We start from the raw sequence: 24,509 nt of genomic DNA, 5'->3' as shown, positions 1-24,509 counted from the left end.
TTGTGCGGAATAGAACATGTTTGGATTTGGTCTTGGCCAAGAATGTAGGGAAAGTGGTTGCTGAACCAATCACGGTTTATCACAGTGACCACAAAGTGATAATTACTATGATTTCATATCCACATTGACGGCATTTGAGTAGTTTTCTAAGAGCTTTGCTGGCCATCCGCCTGTTTTCGCAGAGTCGGAATTGGGAGGCGTAAGTGAGGTGGGGGAGAGGGACAGCTGCGTATGAGCGCGTGGCGCGGTGCAGCTGCCATGGAGAGTAGGTGCGTCGTATGAAGTTGGCTGAGCCTGGTGATACGCAAGCTCTGATGTGCAGCTGCTCTCCTGGAAGAGAGGTGATGTGTGTTCCAGCAGCGTCAGTGATCAAGTGAGACTCGGCATTCAGTCACCGCATAAGGTTCAGACAATACACTATACATTGGCTATGATCCACATAACAGTGAGCATTCATGCACCACGGATCATTTACGGCACATTCAGCCATACGACTTCGGGCACAGTGCTTGTCTTCGTCGCACATGGCAGTCTGGTAACGAGCGAGAACCAGCAGTGCAAACAAATTGGACAGTGTCCCACCAGTTTGCGCCAACAGTCACCGTTGAAGATGCGCAACATGCATTGTGAAGTGTTCAAGTGATGCAAGCATCTGCTGTCGCAGCCAACACAGCGACGTGGACGACCCGGCATTTTAGTGTTACCTTCTTTCCAACCTGCACATTTCGTTTTGTTCCTTCGCATTCCGCTAATGTGTAACTCGCGCTTGGTGCCCCACATTCTCTCAATATGGGCGTGGTCGGTTTTGTGGGCATCACCATTTTGCAGCCACTTTTGCAGGCCTGTCCACCGATGTGGTTATCAACTTCATATACTTAAGACCATGTATGCTCATATGCTAGTCTCCGTTCATGCCAAATCACGGCCGACAAAGGCCGTAAGTACACTTTGCCCATGGCTGCAGCAGGAAAGACGGAACGGAAAGCACCAATCATGGTATGTGTAAATTCGGAGTCTGTCGCTGGTGTTGCATTTTCTAGGGTATTGTATCCCACCGCTGCCGAGTTGTTGCGACGCCTGTTTATCGAAGCTCGACCGACATTACTATTGGGTAGCGTGGTGTTGTTAGCGGGCTACAGGCATCCGGTAGACCTTGGCAACCAGGCAAGGACGATACGGTGGCTAGTGCATAACTTGCACGGTTTATTCAATGGTTGGTGAAAAAATGAGAAGAGAATGAAGTGAAAAGTATATTGCGGCGTCCCTTAAATAGGCCCCCGAAAATTGTAGGTGGGATCTTGCCCACGTCAACGTCACGTGACCTGTACTGTGTGTGGTTGTGGATGGGTGGCTGTTCCCACTTTCTCCGGTGAGCCTGACGGGCTGGTCCCACTTTCTCTGGTGACGTTTTGCGGCTGGTCCCACTTTCTCCGGTGAGCCTAGACGGGCTCGCCTCTGCAGGTGGCCCTCAGCAGGCGACGTTGTAAGTCCTCGTCGTGGCTTTGCAGCAGGTTCCACTTTCAGTGGGCCTTTCTTCTAGGCGACGTTGGTTCTCGGAAAGTGTTGACAGTTCGTGGAAGGGGTCCCTCTTTGAGTCACACCGTTTGTGAAAAAGGGTTCTCCCGCACACACGCAAAGAGGCCTGCGAAGACTACGGGATGTCCGCCCGATCGGCATTCACTCGAGACAACCATAACAAATTGGGAATTCGATGAGGCATAGTGGTCGAGCATCCTTTTTGCACGGGGTGCTACACGCCAACCGTAACACTGTGCAGACTGCAAGAGCAGGTGCTTACCTCAATAGACCTTTTCCCAATGCAACTGACCAGGGTCCCACATACGAGAAACATAACACGGCGACCAGGACCAAGTAGGACAGCAGTGAAACCAGATTCTGAAATCAATCATTTCAATGTAGCTTGTGCAAAGACCCAGGCTACCGAGGAAGAAGAGCAATCAACGAGAGAAGGAATATAGTAACGAGTAAGCTTGCATTCAAGAAAGAAGCCACTCTGCTCTGCAAGCACTGAAGGCTAAAAATATTAAGAAAAGTAAAACGCTGCATAGCACCTGTATAGCACATCGTGCATAGGTTAATGCAGGACACATACCGATGCTGCATCGCCTATTTCAGGAGAGGAATTATACATGGAAACATACACTAGAAGATACTGCTGCAGATATGTTATGCTACTAGACAGTGACTGGTATTAAGCATGATCAAAGAATAGGTTCATCTTTATGTTTGAATGAGGAAGAATGATGCATGGGCAATATAAAAGCTTGCATTCATAGAAAAAAAAATATTTTACTTGGCACATATGGAATTCGACATGGCCAGGAAGCTGATTAGGGGAAAACTGATGGGATTATTTTGTCCAGCATTGTCTGTGCTTGGCAAGAGGTTGCAGGTGCATCTGAACACGAAACATTTCTAGAAAGTCCTTTTTGAGGTACCTGGATGACTCGGCCAATGTCCGTGCTGGTGGAATGGTGGCCGAAGCTCTTGACAGAGTCCTCCGTAGACCTGATATCTCATCCAAATACTTCTGCGTCCACTTCTTTGTTTGTGGTGTAAAAGCCTTGCAAGTTCAGCTCCAGCCCCTTCCTGTTGGTGTAGATGGGGGCTCCTGTGATGACCAAGATGTGCTTGGTGCAGACTCTGTTGGGGCTGTACCGTGGCACATGAGATACAGCACAGATCAGCCGAACTCATGTAGTGTTTTCTATTATGTTTGAACCATTTATGCTAAACGGTAAATGTGAACAAACATTTATATCATCTGCTACAAACAAATGACATGCATCTCAAGACTAGCAAGCAAACACAGCATGTATCAAGCATATTTATTTCTGAACCAGCTGTTGTTTACTTTATAGTAGCAGCCAAAGTCCACACAATGACCTTGTCATAGGGAGGCAGTAGCTTCTTGTTAGTGCATGGAGTGTGTTGCTTTAAACTGGTGTCATCCTCATTACTGCATGCCTGGAACAGAAATATTGACTGCATCAGAAATTGAGAAAACACAATTTTGCAGCATGAAATACAAAAAGATGTAACATCTATATTGTAATTGTTTGCGACTACAGAACACATGCACATGTACATTGTTCTAGGGTGCTTAAGCAGCATGGTAAATACTTCTACTGTCCATAAAATTGATGTCTGCCTAACTACTTCGCATGTCAACAGCTTAATTATTATTAAGGTCACAAATGAGAACATCAGTGGGCTCTTTTATACACTAGAAAAGATCCCATTGCTGGTTCCACAAACGCATAGAAGTCGTGAAGCTAGATGAACTGATGCATCCTTTTTCTGCACGAACGTGATTCACCGCTTCACTACTGCAAAAATAAATGCCCGAAGGTAAACCAAACTGAACAGCAAGAACATTTGGAACCAAGAAGTATGAAATATGGGTGAAGTATCACGCTTGCAACTGTTTAATACATTAAATTCTGTACTTTCACTTTGCTTTATCAAAGGGTTATTTAGTTTTGTGGACGAAAGAAGTTGCCGGCAGACTCAAAAAAAATTTATACGAGGTCTGTTAGAAAAGTATCCGACCTTTGGCCGAAGAAAAAAAAAAAAAAAACTGGCATAACTGGAGCGTTGGAAACCTAATCACCCTCAAAGTAGTCTCCTTGGGACTCCACACACTTCTCCCAGCGGTGCTGCCATCATTGGAAGCATTCCGAGAAGGCCTCTTTTGGAATGAAGCTCAGCTCTCGTTGCAGCCATAATGTCCTCTCTTGTCTGAAATCGCGCTCCTATCAATGGCCTCTTGATTTTGGGAAACAGCCAGAAGTCGCAGGGGGCCGCATTAGGATCGTAAGGAGCCTGTTGAACTACAGGAGTCTGGTTTTTCGCCAAAAAAGTCTGAATCCAGTGCGAGGAATGTGCAGGAGCATTGTCGTAATGGATGCGCCAATTTCCTGTTGACCACAACTCTGGTCTCTTGCGTCGCACCTCATCACGTAGGCGACGGAGGACATCCCTGTAGTACTGTTTGGTGATTGTTTGACTCTGTGGTGCGTACTCGTGGTGTACTACACCGCGGGAGTCAAACAAAGCAATCAGCATCACTTTATGTTGCTGTGCGCTTGGCGGGCCTTCTTTGGTCTTGGTGACATGGAATGCTTCCATTGTGACGACTGGGATTTGGTTTCCAGGTCGTACCCGTACGCACAAGACTCGTCACCAGTTATTATGGCGTTCATGAAATCAGGGCCACTGTTTGTAGAATCCAGCATGTCCTGTGAGACTTGAACACGAAGTTGCTTTTGCTCCACAGTGAGCAACTTTGGCACAAATTTCGTCGCAACTCTCTTCATGGCCAAATCTTCGGTCATAATGGAATATGCAGAAAAAGTGCTGATGCCCACCTCTTCCGCAATTTCTCGGGTAGTTACACGATGGCCCCGCATTGCCACAGTATTCACTTCGGCAATGACCTGGTCATTTCGGCAGGTTGATGCCCGACCGGAGCACGGCTCGCTCTCCACTGATGTGCGGCCGTCATTAAATAGGTTGTACCACTTCTTAATCAGTGTGCTGCTCACGGCATCGTCACCGAAAGCCGTTAATCTTCTGAATGGTTTCCACTTGGCTGTCGGCCAGTTTCCAGCAAAATTTAATGCAGTAGCGCTGCTCCAGTCGCTCTGCCATTTTTCTTGCAATAAAATCCGACGAGAGCATTGCGCACTACCTCACTCAAACGCTGCGTCCCAGCGGCTGACGCTATCGGCAGGGAGGAAAAAATTCATGCGTTTGCACGAAGGTTCAAGGTTGGCTGATGCAAGCGTGCTTGTTTCATATGCATCAGATGTTCAAAAAAAAAAAAAAAAAAGAGGTCAGATACTTTTCTAACTGACCTCGTGTATATATATATATATATTGATAAGGCTACTCAATCACCTATGGCCACGGCTACAATAAGATGAAAAATGTGACATGCGTTCCGATATTGCTCTTTCGTGATTGTGTGTGTATAGCGACGGCCTCGCAACTAAATGTTTATTTAGGAAACAGCAACGGAGGGTCCTGACTGCCCATATGTAATGCAGGATGTAGTTTAACTTCTCTCCGACTGGAAGGTAACGGGATGAATATTACATAACGATTCAAGCAGTGATGTTAAACGACACCGTTATTGCTGTCGTCAGTCCCAGCAGAATCCATGTCCCGTTTCGATGCAGGCGTGTACCGCATGGCACATGATGGAAACCTTGCGACCTTGCTTTCGTACTTGCATCTCCACTCGCAACACGTCTCTTCACCCCGAGTTAAATAGCACAAGGTATCGAAGCACAGCAAATTGGTTTTAACACAAAATACGCAACCAGCGTAAGTGTACGAACGAATGAATCCGTGCCTACCGTGCACACGAACACGCCGGTAAATATGTTAAATCCAGGCCAAAGGTCACATGGAAAATCAATGATTCTGAGCGTTATTTCCGTTTGTAATGGCAAAAAACAAGTTACTAATAAATGGTGTAATATCTAATTAGCAATGATAATTTAGTACTCTTATGTAATAAAAATGCTTCAATTAATGTGGGAGAAAGGTTGGAAGACAAAATTGCGCTTATTACGGCGCCTCTGGTGGGGAATATTGAACTTACGCAGGCATCCTTCAAGTGGCTTCACTCTGCTTGTTTTATTAGCAGGGGCGCGCGGTCCATTTTTCCGCCCTCTGTGGCCATTTGTTGTGTTGTGGCTACCCGTGCTTTTAGTTCCGCCGTGGGGCGTTACCAGGAAACTCAATCCAGCTGCGCGCCGCCTCGCGTTGCCTAGCAACCAGGTGCGAGAGCACGAAGGCACGCAACCTCCTCGCACCCCACGCGCGCAGGGCGGAGTCGTGACCTCAGAGGCGAGCGAAAACGCTCGGAACAGCCGGCGCGGCGACACACCTCTCGCCACCTCTACTCCGTGCGTACGTGCTGCAGCCATGGGGAGACCGAAAAAAGTCCGGACGCCCGAAGAAGAAGCGGCTTACAAGGAAAAGCGCCGTACTGCCAAGCGAGAAGCGATGCGTCGCCGGCGAGCTGATCCGGAACGCCGCGCCGAGGCTGCGGCTGCGAAGAGGCGGCGCCGAGTCGAGGATCCAGAGTTCCAGACCAGGGAACGCGAGAGTCGGCGCCTGAACGCTCGACGTCGCCGAGAAAGGGACCCCGGCCTGCGACTGCTGGAAAACTTCCAGCGTCAAGCCCGCCGAGACAACATATTGCGTAACGGAATTATGTTTTCTCGTGTGTTCAAATTGCAATCCGAGAGCTATCGTGTATGTAGGTTGTGTGTAAGTCGTAGTTTACGATTTTTTCCACGTATTTTAGCTTGAGAAATTCAATTAAGTCAATTCCTTGCGTCACATGGAAGGCCTGGGTATGCGTGGTCCGGCGAAATATTTTCGCCGAAGCGACGTCCGAGACCAGACGCGGGACGCCGACACTGTTCTCTGCGACATCGCGTTAGTAACAGAATGGATAAGCGCTTCGTCCTGTCCACGCTCTTCGTTTCTCGTTTTTGTGCCCTTTTAAAGTGTCAAGACGCGTCAGTAAGTTCCGGTCACGGAGGAAGGTCATTTAGGAGGTGAAACTCCCGTCAGCGCGAGCGAGCGCGGGCGACCAGATGAGGTCACGATTGTTGTATGCGACGGGGCCGTATGCAGTGGCGGCGCCATGCGGCGCGTCGTAGAAGCCGCAGCGAAAAAAAAAAATGAAAAAATGCAGCGCCCGGGCGGGCGGCTCCGGCGGCGCCCGCTCAAAGCAGAGGGCGCGGGCGTTTGCTTCAGCGGGCACGCCGTAACGTTGTATTTGTGCGCCCTTAAGTCAAACAGCAACAGTTCTTGTCGGTGTCTGTTCGAGGGCCGCAGTACTAACAGCGCTGCCACGCGCAGTGCGACTTCCTTCGGAATTTGCTATACAGCTAAGATGGGACGCAGGTGTTTTATTCAAAATTGCAAAAGCGGTTACAAGTGTTGCGAGGAGAAGGTGAGCATCTTCAAGGCACCGAATGATCCTGAGCGTCTGCAAGTATGGGCTGCGGCAATTCCTAGGGGCGGCCGTCAGCTCACATCGAGAGATTTCGTCTGCGAGAAGCATTTCACGAGCAAAATGATGAGACGTGATAAGTACTACGGTGAGCTTTGTGGCGAGGTAATCCTTGACCACCCGAAGAAACGTGGACTGCGTGCAGAGGCTGTTCCCTGCATCTTTCCTCCGTCTTCGACAACTCTGACATCTCCGAAAAGGAAGCGGGCTCACCGGAAGCGGACTCCCCGCGAAACGTCAGGTAATGCTACCGAAGCACCAAAAATGAGTGTACGCGACAAGCCGGGAACATCAACGGCGGGGAACGTCAGCGATGTTGACACAGCGGGTGAGGCGTAGCAGCAGTTGCTCTTCGGGCGAGAGCAGTCGGGCGCGCGCGGCCGAACGGGAGCAACACGGTCGACCGGTTGCCCTGGCAACCGAAACGGCGGTAATTTCTTTCCAGGCCGCCAGCATGATGCTGGCTCCGCGGGCTTGTGACCTTTTCTGGTCGCCGCAATCAGCGGTGTTTCCACTCCTATGTGGTTCCGATCGAGAAGCAATCGGGTTCGGTGCGCCAATGCCGCGAGCGCGCGCATTATAGCGGATTTTTGGCGCCCTTCCCACTAGATGGCGGGAGTTGCGCGTTGACCTCTGGCGTCGTGGCAATGGCGGCAACGCGCGGGTCGCCGGCGCCGCATCTTTTTCTTTGTGCGGTCGGTTTTCGCAGTCGGCTCGGCTTGCCTGCGCCCGCGGCGCGTCTGTCCGCTGCCGGGAGGGAGAGTCCGCAATGGAGAGCGTCCGTTTGACGGCGTACGACGCCGCGTTTAAACTCAAGGTTGTCGCGTACGCCGAGGAGCACGGCAAGCGGGTTGCAGGCCGCAACTTCGGCGTCGACGACAAGTGCGTGCGCCGGTGGCTGAAGCAGAAAGCGGTGCTTGCGGCGACGAACAAGTCGCGGGAGGCGTTCCGCGGGAAGGCGTGCAAGTTCCCGGAACTCGAGCGAGAGCTGGCGCAGTACGTCGTCGCGACGAGGAAGAGCGGCTCCGCTCTGTCGACCGAGATGATCCGCGTGAAGGCGTTCGCGATCGCCCGCCTCCTAGGCATCGATCCGCCGGAATTCAAGGCTAGCAGGGGGTGGCTTCAGCGATTTATGAAGCGAAACGAGCTGCGCCTCCGCCGGCGGACTTGCCAAGTGCTACCGCGTGAGTACGAAGTGGTGAAGATTTGATCGCTTCGTAAACGTCCCGAGGCGAGTGGAGGCACGGGTTTGTTTAGTTCGCGAATCTATTGCGCGCAGTGCGCGGTGTCGTCGGTAGTCCTGAACTTAGCGTCACCTATTAAGGCGGAAGCCTTTGATGGCTCATTGTCAAGATCATCTGCCGTTAGCAGAAATTGTCACAGCTTTCTAGCCTCCTGGTTGGTCTCCTCTGTGTCGTGACGTCACTGTCGCTAGGCGCAGGTGTGCGCCTCCTGATTGGCTCGTGGGCGTGACGTCACTGTCATCAAGCGCGGGTGTCGGGGTGGTTCACCACCGCGCGGGATGACTCATTACATTGGCTTACGTGACGGCCGTGTGTTCGACGGTGCGCCCTGACGTCACTCACGTCAGGTACTTGAGGTGGCCGTCCGATTGGGCCCTGTGTGGCCCGACGTCACTGTCGCGAGGCCCGCGCGGCGACCGTCTGTTTGGGTGTGGTGTGGCGGCGGCAGCTTACTTTGCGGTATCGTGTGAGAAGAATGCCTCGTCTTGGCAAACCAGTGTCTCCCAACACGCGACGTGCGGCAGCCGCTGAACGCAAGCGGCGCTCAAGAGAGGCTGCGCGTATACGTCGCATGCAACAGGGCAGCGAGGCGCGTCCGGCACCACAGAGTCCAGGGACGCGACGGGCCAAAGCAAGAGAGGCAATGCGTTTGAAGCGACGCGCTGCATCTCCGGGTACCAAAGCAAATGAAGCTCGGAAACGCCGTGACCGCCGTCTTGCCGCGGCAAGCCGAGCAAGTACGAGTTATGTGCCTCCGTGGTGTTTCAGACGCAACAAATCGCCATTGGCAATGGTGTCAGGCTTCTACCGTTTCACAGTCTCAAGGAAGTGTCTTCTGTTTTTTACTCCACCCCTGCATTCTGGATTGGACTGGCGTGGCTCGCCACGTGCTTGCGCGCGCTTTTCCGAGCGCAGATTGGTGCGCGCCTGGTTTCTGCTCTGGGCTTTTTTATACGATCGCTTGTCGCTGCTTTCCTTTCCTCTGCATTGATTCGGCGCGGCTTGGTGTGCGCCTGCTTTTAAGGCGGAAGCCTTTAATGGCTCCTGCTGGCGGCGTCCGTCCGTCCGTGCCCTGGAACAGTGCCAGCTGTGGCCTCTCCCCCTCACACTCTCAGCAATCACGTGATGCCGCAGCGGCGCATAGCAACAGTTGCGCCGCCACAGCTGTCTTCTCCCCTCTCAGCAATGACGTGATGACACAGAGGCGCGCGCGCGTCGGCAACGCTCCTTCGTCAGACGTCTCGTTGCAGCAGTCGAGTTAGTCGGATGGCTCCCAAGCGGCCCGGTGATGATTCCACTGCAAGCGGTTCGGAAAAGTGCCCCAAGAATGTGGATTCCCCCGATATCAAACGCCAGAAGAAGAATGAGCGAATGCGCATGCGGCGGGCTAACATGTCACCGGGCGCCAAGGCCAGGGAAGCGGAACGGAAGCGACAACAGCGACTGGCCGCGTCACCGGACACCAAGGCCAGGGAAGCGGAAAGAAAGCGGCAGCAGCGACTGGCAGCGTCACCGAGCATCAAGGCCAGGGAAGCGGAAAGAAAGCGGCAGCAGCGAGTGGCAGCATCACCGGGCACCAAGGCCAGGGAAGTCGAGCTTAGACGGCAGCGGCGACTGGCGGCGTCACCGGGGACCAAGGTGAAGGAAGCGGCAGCAGCGAGTGGCCGCCTCACCGGGCACCAAGGCCAGGGAAGCGGAACGAAAGCTGCAGCAGTGGCTGTCCTCACAACCGGGTCCCAGCACCGACTACAGCAACATACCCAGTACGTCTAGTGCCAACGATCCTCGACAGCACTCAGCACCGAGTCTGTCGAATGGGCACAGGCTTTCGCCGAACACACTTTGGAATTTACAAAGTGTCATTCAATTTTTTTGCACTGGGCTTTCAACACATCGCTCGCTGCTTGCACTTATATATAAAGACGCAGCGAGCGTCACTTAGTGCAGAAGTGCTGTGTCGTGGGCGTACCATGTATGTAAGCGCGCAGCAATGCCGGGAAACATTCATACAAAAGCAAAGGGTCAGAAAACTGCGCTTTATTTTCCATCACTTTGTGATGTACCTTTACACTGGGTAGCGCCGGGCAATGGCTTCTAACAAGCGCAGGAAAGTCTTCATACAGGGTAGCTCCGAGCAAGGGTTTCTAACAAAGGCAGAAATGAGTCTTTGCAGAGCGTGTGGCCATTAATTGATACCTGCCACAGCCATGCGAGGTGCGACTCCAGCAGGGGTGCAGTTACGCTGTAGCCGGCGGAGATGAGGTGGCGCTTCACTTTCTGCCAATAACATTATATTTTTTGCTTGTGAACGCCCGTGATCGGGTCCACGAAGTTCACGCTGTGGTTTACTGCTTCCCATTGCAGATTGAAGCTCACTCCATTAGCATCTGCTAAGTTTGTGATGTAGTTGTATGCGGCCCATTCATCACTGTGGATGGTGGTCCCCGGTTCAACATTTGGCATTGCTGTGCGCTTACATACACGGTACACCCGCGGCACAGCACTTCCGCACTCAGCGATGCCCACTTTGTCGTTATATATAAGTGCGAGCAGTGAGCGATGTGTTCAAAGCCCAGTGCAGAAAGCAGGCGCACACCAAGCCTGTGCGCCTGCACCAAGCCACGCCGAATCAATCCAGAGGAAAGGAAAGCAGCGACAATCGATTGTATAAAAGCCCAGTGCAGAAAACATGCGCACACCAATCTGCACTCGGAAAAGTGCCCGCAAGCATGTAGCGAGCTGCGGCAATCCAATCCAGAAGGCAGAGGAGGAGCGGGAGCAATAGGTGACGCTAAGTTCGACTACCGTGTCGTCGGAGGCTTCCGAGAGCTCAGAAATAATTGGGATCTCCAACGCCATGGATGACGGATGTGCCGTGGTGAATAAGCGTGCAAGCAGTGGCATTGATAGCGAAGACGAGTGTGCCAAATGCCCTGCATGCATGAATGAATGAGTGAATTCGTTATAATAAGGGTAGTGCTCCTGCTTGTGGTGGTCGGCGAGCACGGAGGATTACAGCGGATACCATAGTCACGGTCAAAAAACAAGACCAAATAACCAGGTTCAGTGTAAAAGCCGCACCTATATATATATATATATATAGAGCCTTTCCACTCTGTGAAGGTGGAAGACCAGCGAAGCTATAGCACATCACACAGGGTTAGACAAGGATACATGTATTTATTTTCATTATCTGGTAGTGATAGTGACGATAGCTTTGTGATCACTGGAATATACATGACTGTTGTTGAGTAGTTGGGTGACTTGGATTGGGGTGGAACATCAAACTCTTCGAGCACAAATTGAGTGAACCATTTGTTGTCTTGCTTTGGAATGTCCACATTGAAGCCTCCAGCTATGATCACAGGTGTAATGTCATCACAGCCAACCCATGCAAAGTGCGTGGTCATGAACTTCTCGGAAACTCACTTGGGTGTTCCTGGAGATACACAGTGGATAACATAACTCTGTCTTTTGTTAGTATGGTGCAGACATCTTCACAGTCGGTGGCATTGTCCTCTTGCAAGTCAAGGGTCAGTGATGGTTTGCATGTTTTGTCCTTTGCATATATGGCAGTGCCTCCTGCTTGAGAGTCCATGTGCTGTTCACAAGCGATTCCAGTTTACCCATTAATTTGAAACAATGCATTTTGATCAACTCATTTCATTTAGTATTATCTTTATTATTATTGGGAGCAGAGTGCTTGAAGCCTGCTTTACCTCCGGGAATGGGACGACGGACACGACAGATGCATTGAGTAGTAGAAGTATACAGCTTTGTAAAAAGTAAAAAGTGCGGCTTTTGCACGAGTCTCAATGGTACCTTGCCCGTGATGCCACAGAACGCCTACAACCAGTGGTGCATTCATGTTGGAAGGTGCTGTTTGGCGATGCACTGGCCGAAACACCTGAAATGGCTTGCCCGAGGGAGATTCTGACTGACGCGGCAAAGGCTCGTCGTGAGGCTGAGACTTCCAGCAGCGATCAGTGCATTCGGCTGCACTTTGCGAACGGATACGCGAGATGAACAAGGAGTGACTGGAAATGCGATTGATTATTGGCGCACAGTCATAGAGTGCGAGAGTCTAGTTTATGCAGGTATATGGTGACTGTGCAAGAAGGTCATGCTTAAAGGTGGTAGTATGTTACGGTACAATAGTATGCTGTAGTCACAGCCACGCTAGTCGGTAAAACTATACAGGAAGTGCAACTCTGTGGAAGCTTTGCAAAAAGTTCGGTCACCAAAATTCAGCACTCTGCACATTCCGTGTATGCTTCGCTGCGCACCAGTGGTGTTTACTTGTGTGAGCATGTGCATGAGGCTGCCGCAACGGTGTGCAAATTAATAACAACAAAAAGCAGGCTGATCTAAAACATCTTAGAAGCCGTTTGAGTACACAGTTTGTTTGTTTCTAAGGGTTAAATCTTTTTTGTTGCGAAAGCAGCATCATATGGCCCATTGAGCAAAAAGGCCTGCATCTGCAGCAGTGGAACGTGACCTAAATTCTTACTGGCTGCGACACGATGTCGCAAGCCAAAACCACCTAGACTCTTGCAGGCCTCCGTACTACCTGCATGACGTCACGCACCTGGCCCGACGTAGCTAGCTGCTGCGGGTGGAGCTGCACGTTTTCGTGCACTGTGGCTGAATTGTATTGAGCAATGCCACCTACTGTTCTGATAGTAGCTAGTGAAATCGTTGAGGAACTTTAAATGGCAAAATACAAAAAGCAAGAAGAGATTTTATTCTGAAACAGCGCTAGGTTTGGCCTCATGCACTGTTGCCGAAAAAAGTTACAACAGGGTTGATTGATGGCAAAACTAAAATGTTCGCTATTATAAATGCATGGGTTTTGTAGTTGCTCACTTCACTTATTGCACACACTCGCACAACTGCAAAGTCACTTAATAAAATTTTATCTTTAGAGCAAAAGATAAGCATGTATGCATACTATGTACAGGCTTCGTTCATGTTCATTTGTTATTTCAGATTCACTGAAAAGCACTTATTTTTCATTAAAAGAAAAAGCGTTCATGCCCACATACAACTCTGCATATCATACACATATGCTGGACAGTTGGGACAGCTATAACAGTTGACACAGCGTAAGACGTCAACCATGTCAAATTGGCGCTTCAGTGGTCTGTCCATCAGCGTCCACGCACGTCAACATTATTCGCAGATATTCAGGTTTGAAGTGGCGTTTGCATACCTGTACATAATCAACACAGGAAAGAATCATGCAGCTAAATGAAGCATTCTAAAGCCGGCTCAACCGACTGACAATTGAAGCCATGTTGTGATAGCGAGCTGTCGAATGCAGCAAACGAGTGGACCTACATATACATAATGTAGGGATCCTGTCAAATATACTTGCATTTTAGCAGCTACTATATTGTACACTCTGGAGTACTAATCAGTATTTATTTTCTTGACTTAGCTCTAAAGGCCATCAACAGGATGGTATTACAGAGGGGGGAGTTGAACAGCACTCCCATAGAAAAATCTAACTGCCACAGAGAACTGTGGCAGTTAGATGCCACAGAGTTAACTGCCACAGAGTTAAATTGTAATGTCAAAATAACAATAAAGAAAAAAAAAATACTCACGAGGAGCATTAAATTCTAACGCCAAAAGAAGAACCACAGAAAAAGAGAAAACATCTGGAGCATTACCTGACAAAACAATACAATAAAACGGTGATCATTACACTATGATGTCTCACAGAAGCCGTGTCAGAAGAAAGGTCTGGCGCTATCTGTCTGTGTTTAAGTACTTTAAATTTAGGTAGATCAGTTTCGATGGTGGTCTGTGATTATATTCGATCGCATACCCTGCATCAAACATTACTCAATCAGACATAAATGCTTTTGCATTCGCAACTCGTAAGAAGTGCTTAGGTGCCCTCTGATTTTTCACTTGAAACTGAAGCCTTTTAAAAAAAAACCTGTCTGGAAATATTGTACTATTTCTAAGTGCAAACGCAGCAACTGCTAAAAGTATCTCTATCCTCCACAGCGTTGCATGTGATGTATAAAACTGAGGGAAAACGCACGCACTGTGAAAGCTTGAGCTACGCATTAGCGCATATTTTTCCATCACAAAAGTGACTATTATGCTGTGTGTATATGGCAGCAAAGACATGTTTTGAGCATTAGCCGTACATATAATGGCATGGCCTAGATAGCGTGGCATAGCATAGTTTCCATAGCGTGGGAAGCATGGGAGATCGGTTTAGTTACTCCAAGGGAGTCGCTGGAAGGTGCAGTTACTGATATCCTGCAGGATGGTGCAGCCGAGGTAGATGGAAGGGGCTGCTGAAATTATAATAGTTAATATTGCATTGAAATTGTAACAATTCATAAGGATTACTCATGTGTGCTGAAACTCATTGCCTATACATGTTTGGAACAATAAGATTTCTTGGAAATTCAGAAAAAGAAAGTGCACTTAACAGACACAAGAGCTTGACAAACACAGGTACTACCCATCATTGCTTTGGTTTAGGTGAATGACCACAGCCGCCATAGTTCCCTCTACTAATTTTTGTAGGAAACACCACAGTTTAGTGCATGCTACATCCGTGTTTTCCAGGACTCCCATAACTTCCAAACCTCGTTATAGTCAAGTCGCATCCAACAAGAGAATACATTCGTTATATGTATATCTGACATTCGTTATGCACTGCTGTTGATGAAAATCAAATTAATTTTACTCCCCATAATGTTCGATAATTCATGATATCTGTGCACATTACATTAAGGTTCAAGTGTGCAGTATTAGGTGGCCTTGTTGTCTGGGATTTGAACCTGAAGCCACCGCTTTCTGTTGACACCATCTCGTCTCTCCCTCCTTTAGATTTTGGAACTCTGCTGTAAGTGTTGCGAGATTGCATACATTGTGCTTGAGATTCGTAACGAATGCTGTGCGAATGTCCTGTCCACTTTCTCCGATCTGGACTCCTCAATATCTTGATGCCGTCCTCGGCTAGAAGAATTTGTAGCTGGCCTAGTTCGCAATCCATCTCGGCAACAGCTTCAGAGAGCAAGATAACCAATTCACATATGCCCAGCATTGATGAGAAACTTATTAGTAGCATTATAGGTGCACTTCACCCGCCCGAGATACATTTAATGTATACGAGCGCATCACAAAGTGCACAAAATCGCAAGTTGCTAAGAGATATGAGGTATATATATATGAGGTATATATGAGATATATGTCACTGATAAATGAGATTGTGCAAGTTCACCCGTGACGCATGCTCGTGCAGCTCTCAAGATTGTCACAATCTTCACGTTCTAAGTATGCTATCACATACTTAGAGAGTTGGCTGTGCCAAGTTCTGGCCCAGTTTTCTTGCCACCTCTGGGTGGGAGTGGCAAGAACCAGTCGCACACACAAATGTATACGCTGTAACTGGAGGGTTTATACTTGAGGGGGCATTATTCCTTCTTGTCAAGTTGTCTCATCTTTCAAACCTGTTGTCCTGTAGGTGTTACATTTATGCATCTTTTTGTTTCTGTATGCAACTTGTGCTCCTCCTGCATGGGTGTGAAATGTGTATACAAATAAAAAACATACTCCTTTCTTATCTGACAGTGGGAGAGGCCTTGCCGGCAGCTGATGGAGTCAAGGCACGGAGAGCTCGAGTACACAGGACAGAAAGGAGATGGCCGCTTGTCACGTGTCCGCATCATTCCACATCGGCAGCTGGAACTCTTAGGGTGGCAACTGCCGACTTCAGCGCTGTGTTTCCGGACATCGACTTCAAACAGGTACGCCGATCCTTGCTTCTGCATTCAAACGATGTCATGCCACCTTTTGCGGAGTGTGCGGCGGTGCTATTCCCATCGTTCCCACCTTGCATAGACTGGCTGTGGTAAAGGGATATGAGAGGAAACTGAATAAGCTGTTGATCGAACTCTGCTTAATATAAATATTTTCCTTTGGCGTCCTTTTAGTGTGAGATGCTATTAAAGCATCAGTCTGCGGACCCTTAAAGGAGGTAGCAGCTTGCAAGTGGGAGCGAGCTGCACTAAGGGCTAAAACAATGGAGCTTCAAACTAAGATTACGAGAGGAAAACCTGGTGCATTAGTCATTTAACCACCATTGTTATCATTGGTTGCATACATATTTTTCTATGATTTGGCAAGTATTTGTTGATAAACTACAGTACAAATGATCTTGTTATTTGTGGTGCAATTACATTGTGTTCTAGGCAAATTGAATTTCTCTGTAGCAGTTGGTGTTCCACCATCAGGATTTATTCATTCCATCATGTAATTTCTGACGCATAAATAAATTGAGGAACTGTCTTGAGTGTGCCACTAAACCTACGCAGTGGTTGGTAATTTATGGCATGGCTGAATTATTTTTAATATCCTAAACCATTAATGTTGTTCGTCAATTGTTATGTTGAAAACCAACTAAATTGTAAAGAGGAAAATGAAAGTAATTGTTTGCATACAAAAGAAATTGCAATGAAAAATTACTTTCAGGGAGGTTATTGGTATAAGAATTTACGAGGCCTTAAGGAACAAGCTTAAGCTAGGTGCTAAGTGCACAATTACACCCACGAAGACAGTGCACCAAAATCAAAAACTCTGATTAAAATTATATCTAAAATGTGTCAGACATCTTCAAGCACTTCTGATTGGACTTGTGCTGCAAGTTTCAACAGTAAGTATAAAGTGTTTTAGTAAAATGAGTTTAAAGTTGCATGGCTGGGTTTTGATCCTCGGTGTCAGCTTGTCTTCATGTGGTGGGTTCTCTTCTTTCATTGTTTTTCACAATGTTTCAAATCAGGCATATATTCCAGGTGTCCGAATGGGTGCTTTCCAAGTATGCTAGACATGAAATAGTGGATGTTCTTATAGCTTACCTTCCTATTATAGGCTTATGCATCAGGAGCAAAGGAGAAAGACAGCTGACCTGAATCGACTACGGAAAAGAAGCGCGAGCCATAGTTTCGCGTGCCACGACCAGGCACCGTCTTTACTTTCTTCTCATGCGGGTGTGCGCTATCCGGGTACTAGGCGCCTCCCAGGTGCTACAGGGCCCCCCAGCTAGACTGAAAGTCAAAACCAGACTGAGGGCCGGCTATGGCACTCTAGCACGAGGTCAGGTGGCAATGCGAGGCTTTTCATCGCGGTCTCTACGTAAGCCGGCTTAAGGCGGCATCAGCTGACTGTCTATTTACGGTCGTTCTGTAGTAGGGTGGAGTTTTCGGTGTGCGGCGGAGGATGTGGAATGGTCCATCGTAGGCAGGGGTTAGCGGTGATCGGACAGCGTCGCGGCGCACAAGAACTTGTGTTGAAGTGGCCAGGTTGGGGTGCACGAAGATTGTATTGTGGTGGGAAGGACTGGGCAGAGTGGGCCAGAGGTCTTTAACACAGTCCAGGAGGCATTGTAGAAATTCTTTTGGCTGGGATGGTAGCTGTGTTGATGTGAAGAAGTCTCTGTGGAGACGCAGAGAACTACCATAGACCAGCTTTGCTGCTGAGCACTGTAGGTTTGCCTGGAGGATGGCCCTTAAACCCTGGAGCACAAGGGGCAAGGTGTCAACCCATGTGGCGTAATTGAGGCAGGGTGGCCTTCAGTTGTTGGTGAAGGCGTTCCACCATGCTGTTGGCACACAGGTGATACGCAGTGGTGAGGCAGTGTCTGGCGCCGAGAATGCAATTAAGGCAAGCAAATAGGGAGGGCTCAAATTGGTGTCCATGGTCTTTTTTTACGGTGCCAGGACAACCAAGCGAGATACCCACGCAGAAATGAAAGCGCAGAAAATAGTCTCAGCTGTGGCGTCATGAATGAGAACAGCCTCCGGCCAGTGTGTGAAACGGTCGACCATGGTGAGTATGCCACAATGACCTTGAGACATGGATAGAGGGCCCACAATGTCTAGGCGAACACGGTTGAAATGACAGACGGGGCGAAGGAAGGCTTGGGGAGGCGTCTTGGTATGACGGGAGATCTTTGCTTTCTGGCAGGGTAGTCCAAGCATGCACGTCACCGTTAATTCTGGTGACGTGCAAGCCCTTTGTTTTTGCATGTGCTTTAATCGAATCCCATTTCTTTGACAGGCTGTTGAGGCGGCATGTGACAAGGCACCATTTATCGAGGCTAGCCTGGCGAGTACCACCTGCCGGGTAGAACCGTGGCGAGGCCTCCAAGACAAGTGTGTTGGCGAGGTAAGGCTTTCTTGTGCCTACTGGGATGAAACGGATGAGAAACTTATTCAGTGCAGTTGCTCAGCCGAAGCTTGTTTCATTCTTTTTTTTTTTTCGTTCTGTGTTATACAAAACCAGACAGACGGTGGTGCCTGGCGTCCACAAATTATATTTTAACAGGGCCCACTCAGTCAGGTGGGAACGGAGCAAAGCGCTGCTGGCCTTCGATCTTGCAACCGCCGATTCCTTGCTCGCGCTCCGTCAGCGTGCTCGGTGTGTCATCATTGTCTTTTTGGTCGAATCATGTGGCTGGTATTAGTGCGCTACAAGTACAATCCTTTTGTTTGCAAGAAGCGTGTGGGAAAGTTTCTAAAGCTTCAAGAATATGTATAAACAGTTGTTTAATGGCTGGACTTCTGATTAATAACGGGGCCGAAATGATCCAAGAGATTTAGCCAAGTGCTCTAAGCTATGAGCTGCTTCCCCTGCAGGTTATATGGGTTATATGCACTTGCCGGAAACTCTACTGCCATTTGTTTCATTCAATGGTAAATACAAAACTTCCATGCGTTCAGTTCATCAGAAACCCCGCTAGCAGCATTGGGCGGAACTGCCAAAAACAAGTCACGTACACAGACATGTATGGTGTGACTAAAGGATGTCTCCACTTGAATAATTTCTCCTTCATAAATGTCGTGACACATGAATCAATGCATTTATTCTGTTATCCTTGGCAGTGACCTTGTCACGTTGGTGTGGGTGTTACTGTCATTGCTTACTGCCGATATTGGGAGTTAATGGTCCATGTTCAGAAATAAAAGCAACACTCAAATCACAGCGATAGTGGTTAGTATGCAGTTGTCAGACATCGAACATATTCTTGTGGATCAAGTCTGTCCACGGTTGTCATAGTACATTTCAGAGTAATTGCCGGTGCTCGTGTGAATTTCTGAATGCAGTACACTATTCGTATTGCGTGCACAATCTGATTAGGCATGTCTCTTTCGTTATGGAATGGGTGGTATCGATTATGAAACTTCGACTGCTATGGTGTGACTCGCCCAGAGCGATAGCTTCGTAATGGTGATGAACCATTGAAAGTCGCTGTCAGCCAAAAGTGGAACACATATGCGTGGCAGTGTTATCAGTTACATGATGTTTACAACTGACAAGTCTCCCAACTTTTGAAATTTCAGTGCGAGGCCCTGCTCCAGCATGCAGAACAGTCTTGCCAGACTGAGCATCACATCACCCTAGTCCGGTGCACAAAGCCACAAGTTTCAACTTGCAGCGTCGAAGTGCAGGCTGACCCATGGTGGCAGCATCATTGTGGTAAGTGTTCGTGTTTATATAACCACATGTTTGATAGTTTATGATGCATTGGCTGTTTATTGTTATATCCAATATACTATTGTTGAAACCGGTATCGCTACACTGGTATATCAGGTTGTCCGTCATCTATGATTAGACTGTGGGCATTGAGCGGCAGTGCTTCCATGCTATTCATTGTATCGCATGGCTAGGCTTTGGCTTGAAAATAGTGTTGTTCTACCCTTTGTAAAGGCTGGTATGGATCCCTAGGGCCAGAAAGCTTAATGCCATCTCTTATACTGTAAAATCTTAACTCAACCTTTACGAATTTGTAATATTTTGTAATTGTAATGCAATTGTAATTATATAGTTGTGATACTGTAATATTTTATATAAGTGTCTCTCCTTCAAATGCGATGTGCCAGCGTTAATGAACACCGCGCGAGATAATTTGAATTACCTTCCTATCGCAACACTGTGGCTGCTTTTTCCATTTTACATGGCAACTAGGGCTGGTTGCCATTGGGATATTTGTCACTTGTTGTACGGAATCACTGTAATTTAGGTGCCAGCAAGATCTGTTCTGTTTGGTATAAATTGAGTTGAGCTTGTTGTTCTTTATGTACTATGCATACATAATCGTTGATTGTTGAAGGGATAATTAACTGAAGTCACTTGTAAAGCGGCGTGGTTGACATAGAGTTGCTACCAGCTTTACCGAGTGTCAAATTCTTTTTTGACCTGCTTGATTATATTCGGACTTCTACATGGCACCGCCACCTTCGCTGGAGAACCAATGTATAATGGTAACTGAAATTTCAGAAGCCACTGGTGTAGCTTTCACTTAGCTTTCAAGACAGATCTGCATATGTGATGTCGCAAAAATAGTGGCTCTGGACAAAGTTGCACTATTCAGACTAACTTGGTGCCCTCGCTTTCTTTTGAGAGGAAATTTCTTGGCTTTTTAGATGTCACACTACAGTGGCTAGAATGAATATGGTTGCTGTGAAGCGAGTTTTATTGATTGGGTACAAAGCCACAACCTTGTGTACCAGCTTCTGACAAAGTTAGACTGGTTAGCCCTATTCAAGACACTTGCTGTTGATATTTTCATACTGACAACTATTCCGGACATAGTCTAGATCACTTGCATGGCTGTCACTTTAGCCCTTGTGCTTGAAGCAGAGTACGGGTCCACAGGCTATAAGCTGTCAACTACAGTGAAGAACCTACAGTGTTTGTGTTTATTGGATAGAATGGCATAAACCTTCGTGTAGGCATATAAACTGAAAATTTAATTTGTGCAACGCAGCCTTAGCATCATGTAGGGAACGACATGTGCACAATATCTGCGCTTGGTGAAAATGTGTGATACAGGGTTGGGCTGCGTGATGGGTCATTGCGACACACATCTGTGGCTTCGACACTAAGGGAGTTTCAAGTAAACATTACCTTTAAGAAGTGCAGCATAAAGTAGAATTGTGTTAATGAATATTCCGCTGTGCGATGTAAAACATAATGGAATTGATTTGTCCAAATTCATTTTTTGTACTGTCCAATCATTCGAACATTTTTTGCGGCCCAGTCACTGTCATGAAAATTCGGCCACTAATCGTATCTGCTCGGTATTTTTTCTGAAAAATCTTTGTGTACTCTTAATTTCAGGAATTCAGCCCATCGGTGTCGACTTGTGTGAAACCTGAAGCCTACAAGTTCAAGCACTAAGGACTTGCCATGGCTTACAAAACTGTACATTTACCAAGTGCACTATGGTTGAGGTGTGCGTTTGCTCTGCACTCGCTGAAGGACCACTTTGAGCTTGCACACGACATCTTGCAACCCATCAATGTCAGCCGCTGTCCAGCCGTCCTCGAGCTATCTGAGTGCACCTTGTCGATGGCTGGAGTGTTACGGTGCTTTTTACGTGCCATCTGGGTATCACCGTTCTGAATTCCTCAGAACCTGCTGAGGGTGATGTCGAGTCTATAACTGGTGTTACCATTTCCTGAGCAGGAAATAAATCAAGAATACCAGCAGTAGGCATCAAACACTGTTGTCTTATGTCCACAAGTAATCGCGTCTAGTCACATTGTCATGCCTTCCCTGTGTTCGTGTATCATAGGTAACTTGGGCTTCTATAATCCAAGCATCTGCAGTACTTGCAAGTGACTTGAGATTGCGATGAAGTCTGCAAACAAAACATTTTGTGTGCTGACAAACATGTCTCTCCATAATAGAAGAGGCAAAGGGGCAATATACTGCAATAAGACTTAAAGGCGGGCTAGTTGGTTTGACTTCATTGTGGTAAGTTTTGCGTACATTGAACGAAACAAGAAAAGGACACAAAGACCAGCGCAGACTGACAAAAGGAGTTGTCAATCTCCACTGGTCTTTGTGTCCTTTTCTTCATTCAGTGTGCGCAAAACTATCCACAATGAGGGCAATGTACCTTTGACAATGTGAGTTTGTATTGCAAAGCACTTGAATACTGATGGCCATAGCATACTATAAGAGGTCTGGTCGGGCATCTCCTGAAATCATAGCTGACCCACGCCATCGTATGCCTCTTTCATGCTTGATGAGAACGCCTTGAAGAGAGAAGTAGAGGTGTGATGTGAAGCGGAGAGCAGTGTGATTGTTTTAAATGTTGCAAGAGTTACATGTTTACAACAGTTCAAGAGTTGAGGCCTTCTCCCCGCCACAGGCTCTCACCAACTGCCTGCCTTGCACAGTGAAAGCTGCTAGGTCTATCAACACACCAGAAGAAAGGCTCCTCCACTGGCCTCCCCTAATCTCTATCCGCAAGACACTGACTGAAGTGAAGCTTCATGGTTGTATCCTTGGTGCACAGTTGGGCCCTGAAAAAAATGTGCTGGCTTGAATCTATGCTGTGAAGGGGGTTGGCCAGCAAAGCTGTGGTATCACTTGATCCGATAGACCAATGTAACATAGCCTTGAACTACAGTGCAGTCCACTTACAACGATATCAAGAAGAATGAAAACTGTGATCGCTATAACTGATCATCGCTATACCTGGATTGCTGCCTAAGAGGGAGAGAGAGAGAGATGCCGAACCATCCTTCATAGCTCCGACACCAAATTTACCACTTATGATAAGAAATTGCCATTGTAGAAAGTAGGCTGTGAAAAATGAACCGTTAATTTATGCCTCTAAGCAGCGTGTCAAGCGTTAGGCTCGCTGAAATAGAAATCTGCATTTGCTTTCGTGGAAGTTGCAGGTTCACAATCACGGTGTGCATCGTGTCCAGGGGCTGTGCGAACACTGGTGGCTATAGTTTAGCATGCATGAAGTCGGTGAGCGACTCTGTCGACGACAGTGCGCTTTGCATGAATGTTGGGGTCAGTGTCAAAGGTTGGCCACCGTCAATCTCATCGTCACTACTGTGGCTTCTGTCGCACCGCGCCGCCGCCTGTGTTGCGACAACGATCACCCCGTCGGAGATTCTTTGCAGAACAAAGAAGCACTATCTGCACTCAGAAACTCCTCTGTCGAAGCACCACCTATTTTATCGCCAGTAGCGACGTGCTTCCAGAGTTCGCTAATGTCAGCGACTGCCACCGTGTTGGTTACACACATGGGGGTTTCGCCCCTGGTGCACAAAGTCTGCCGTTTCCGTTGATAGGAATGATCACTGCTTCTACTAGCCTTCATGATCGTAGCGGTGCTCACGGTTTTCAGAATCGTTGATATCGTCGACTGTGCGAGCTCGTATTTTGCATTGCCCCAAACGACAAAGCTTTGTGCTTTGTTAGCGCACCAACCGCTGCTTCTGCAGCACATTCCCGCACTCGCTGAGATAGATTGTAGAAAGGGAGCGCAAGTACGGTTTGCTTTGCGTTAAAAGATTTTTTTTTCTCTGGACGCGAAGCAGCTGGTGCCATCTTGTGGGACGCTGCGCCAACTTGCGATGCTCTCCGTGGCTTTTGCAATCCGTCCACTGGCAGGATGCGCTGCACGGTAATGGTGGCAGATACGAACTTGCGTAGGCAAACTTTTTGCCCTGTCGGTTAAGAGGAACTTAGCAACGCAAATTTCATGATTATTTTGCATGGAAAATGCCACTCAAAAGGCAGAATTTCGATCGTTATTATCGATATGTGGTGAATAACATCGTTAAATACTGGATTTTTCTCATAGCCCTAATGAATAAGTTGATACTCTGAAGTCAATATATCGTTATATGCGGTATCATTATATGTGGTGCACTGTACATGAAGTGATTGACGGCAAGACAAAATTGCCTAGCCTGAGCACGAGGCCGCCGTGAATATTGACATTGGTGTTCCAGTGTCCGTATCCGCTCATCGTGTTCATGCTGCTCTTCAAGAGTCAGTTGGTGATCACGCAGAATCAATAGGTCCTTGCCATTTCTCTGAGCGCCTTCCTGCTTCGAATACAGACGACAAACTTAGCCCATTTTGTTGAAATGCCACCTTGCTTGCCGTGAAATTACCCTTCTAGGGCACCTTGTCAACCGTGAGGGTATTTGACCTGACCTGAACAAAATTCACACTGTGCTAGACTTCACGGTTCAATGCTCGGTTAAGGAAGTTCGAAGCTTTATTGGCTTGTGTTCGTATTACCGTCGCTTTGTTCAGGATTTTGCTAACATTACTCGCCCTGTCCGAGCTTTTGAAGAGTGATATCGCTTTCTCATGCAAACAATGGCAAGCTGAAGCCTTCTCAATACCTCGGCCGC

At 47.9% G+C, this 24,509-nt stretch overlaps 1 protein-coding gene across 8 annotated transcripts in view; it reads left to right on the top strand.

The window, feature by feature from the left end:
• The window catches only part of LOC126528975 (uncharacterized), a 45,612-nt gene extending 23,776 nt beyond the window's left edge, over positions 1-21,836 (top strand). For 6 of the 8 annotated variants that reach the window (XM_050176572.3, XM_050176576.3, XM_050176573.3 and 3 more), the window contains exons 2-5: positions 15,907-16,082; positions 18,391-18,498; positions 19,674-19,809; positions 21,454-21,836. In XM_050176572.3, coding sequence (XP_050032529.2) covers positions 15,907-16,082; positions 18,391-18,498; positions 19,674-19,809; positions 21,454-21,491 — 458 coding nt within the window. In that variant the 3' untranslated portion in view covers positions 21,492-21,836. Of the gene's footprint in view, positions 1-5,859; positions 6,239-7,696; positions 8,245-15,906; positions 16,083-18,390; positions 18,499-19,673; positions 19,810-21,453 lie in introns of those variants that run through there. The other 2 variants (XM_072290036.1, XM_050176577.3) reach the window with 2 other exon arrangements.
• Positions 21,837-24,509: the final 2,673 nt, after the last annotated feature.

This window comes from Dermacentor andersoni, chromosome 8 (assembly GCF_023375885.2).
Source record: "Dermacentor andersoni chromosome 8, qqDerAnde1_hic_scaffold, whole genome shotgun sequence".
Taxonomy (NCBI): Eukaryota; Metazoa; Arthropoda; class Arachnida; order Ixodida; family Ixodidae; genus Dermacentor; species Dermacentor andersoni.
The sequence above is the reverse complement of the archived record's forward strand: the minus strand, read 5'-3'. Positions and strand labels throughout refer to the sequence as shown.